The sequence below is a fragment of the Chaetura pelagica genome, unplaced genomic scaffold, assembly GCF_000747805.2.
Source record: "Chaetura pelagica isolate M959 unplaced genomic scaffold, ChaPel_1.0 scaffold147, whole genome shotgun sequence".
Lineage (NCBI taxonomy): Eukaryota > Metazoa > Chordata > Aves > Apodiformes > Apodidae > Chaetura > Chaetura pelagica.
In genome coordinates, this window is record NW_009954194.1 from 4,834,434 (window position 1) to 4,835,891 (window position 1,458).

At 47.3% G+C, this 1,458-nt stretch overlaps 1 protein-coding gene across 1 annotated transcript; it reads left to right on the forward strand.

The window, feature by feature from the left end:
• Positions 1-186: 186 nt before the first annotated feature.
• On the forward strand, positions 187-1,458 carry TADA2B (transcriptional adaptor 2B). Its single transcript, XM_010003143.1, has 2 exons — positions 187-240; positions 466-1,458. The coding sequence occupies exons 1-2, from the start codon at positions 187-189 to the stop codon at positions 1,456-1,458; spliced, it is 1,047 nt and encodes a 348-aa protein (XP_010001445.1).

Here is a 1,458-nt window from a genome sequence, read left to right on the forward strand (position 1 = left end):
ACTGTCTTTCTTTACCTCTGTGTTGCTTTAAAAGACCTTCATCAATGTAATAGAAATGAGTGAAGTCCAAAAGATGTAGTGATCTCAGTGCTGGCTTGGGACATGCAAAGCTTTCTGGTGATGCTAAGCTGGCTTTCTGGGAAAGTGGTGGATGCTCAGGAATCTCCATGTGGATCCAGTGTCTCGATGGTGTTCCTGTCCCTAGAGGATGTGTTGCAGCTTGCCTTAGGGATGTTCCTGGTACTCTTTTCATGGCTTATGTGCCCTTGTGCACTTAAAAATGCTTATATGGACTTAAAAATGCAGATCTGATGGAAACATGGCTCATTTCAGTGTTGCTAGAAAAGTTCAAATGTTGCGACTTGGCTCGTGAGGAGCAGGGGAGAAGCCATGCTCTGACCTGAGTGCCTGGTGTGCAGGGATGTAACGGGAATCACATTATGCTACTCCTTATTTTCTGTTTAGGAGGACATGGCTGCTCACGTGGGAGCATCCCGGACACCTCAGGAGGTGATGGAACACTACGTAAGCATGTACATCCATGGCAACCTGGGAAAAGCCTGCATACCTGACACTATTCCCAACAGAGTAACGGATCACACGTGTCCCAGCGGCGGCCCGCTCTCGCCCAGCTTGACCACGCCGCTCCCACCGCTGGATATCTCGGTGGCTGAACAGCAGCAGCTGGGATACATGCCTCTGCGGGATGACTACGAGATTGAGTACGATCAAGACGCAGAGACTCTGATCAGTGGCCTTTCGGTGAACTATGACGACGACGATGTGGAAATAGAGTTAAAAAGAGCTCACGTCGACATGTATGTGAGGAAACTCAAGGAGAGGCAACGGCGGAAGAACATCGCGCGAGACTACAACTTGGTACCGGCCTTTCTGGGGAAGGATAAAAAGGACAAGGAGAAAGCTCCTAAACGGAAGATCACAAAAGAAGAAAAGGAGTTGAGGCTGAAACTGAGACCTCTGTACCAGTTCATGTCTTGTAAGGAGTTTGAAGACTTCTTTGAGAACATGCACAAGGAGAGGATACTTCGCGCGAAGATTCGGGAGTTGCAGCGGTATCGTCGGAATGGGATCACCAAAATGGAGGAGTCAGCAGAATACGAGGCAGCCAGGCATAAGCGGGAAAAGAGGAAGGAGAACAAAAACATAGCTAGTTCCAAGAGAGGAAAGGAAGATGGTAAAGAAGGTGAATTTGCTGCCATTGAAAACCTGCCTGGCTTTGAACTGTTATCGGACAGAGAAAAGGTGCTCTGCAGCTCCCTAAATTTGAGCCCTGCACGTTACGTGACTGTAAAAACTATCATCATTAAAGACCATCTCCAAAAGAGACAAGGAATTCCTTCAAAGAGTCGCCTTCCCAGTTACTTAGATAAGGTACTGAAGAAAAGGATTTTAAATTTTCTAACAGAAAGTGGTTGGATATCCAGGGATGCTTCATGA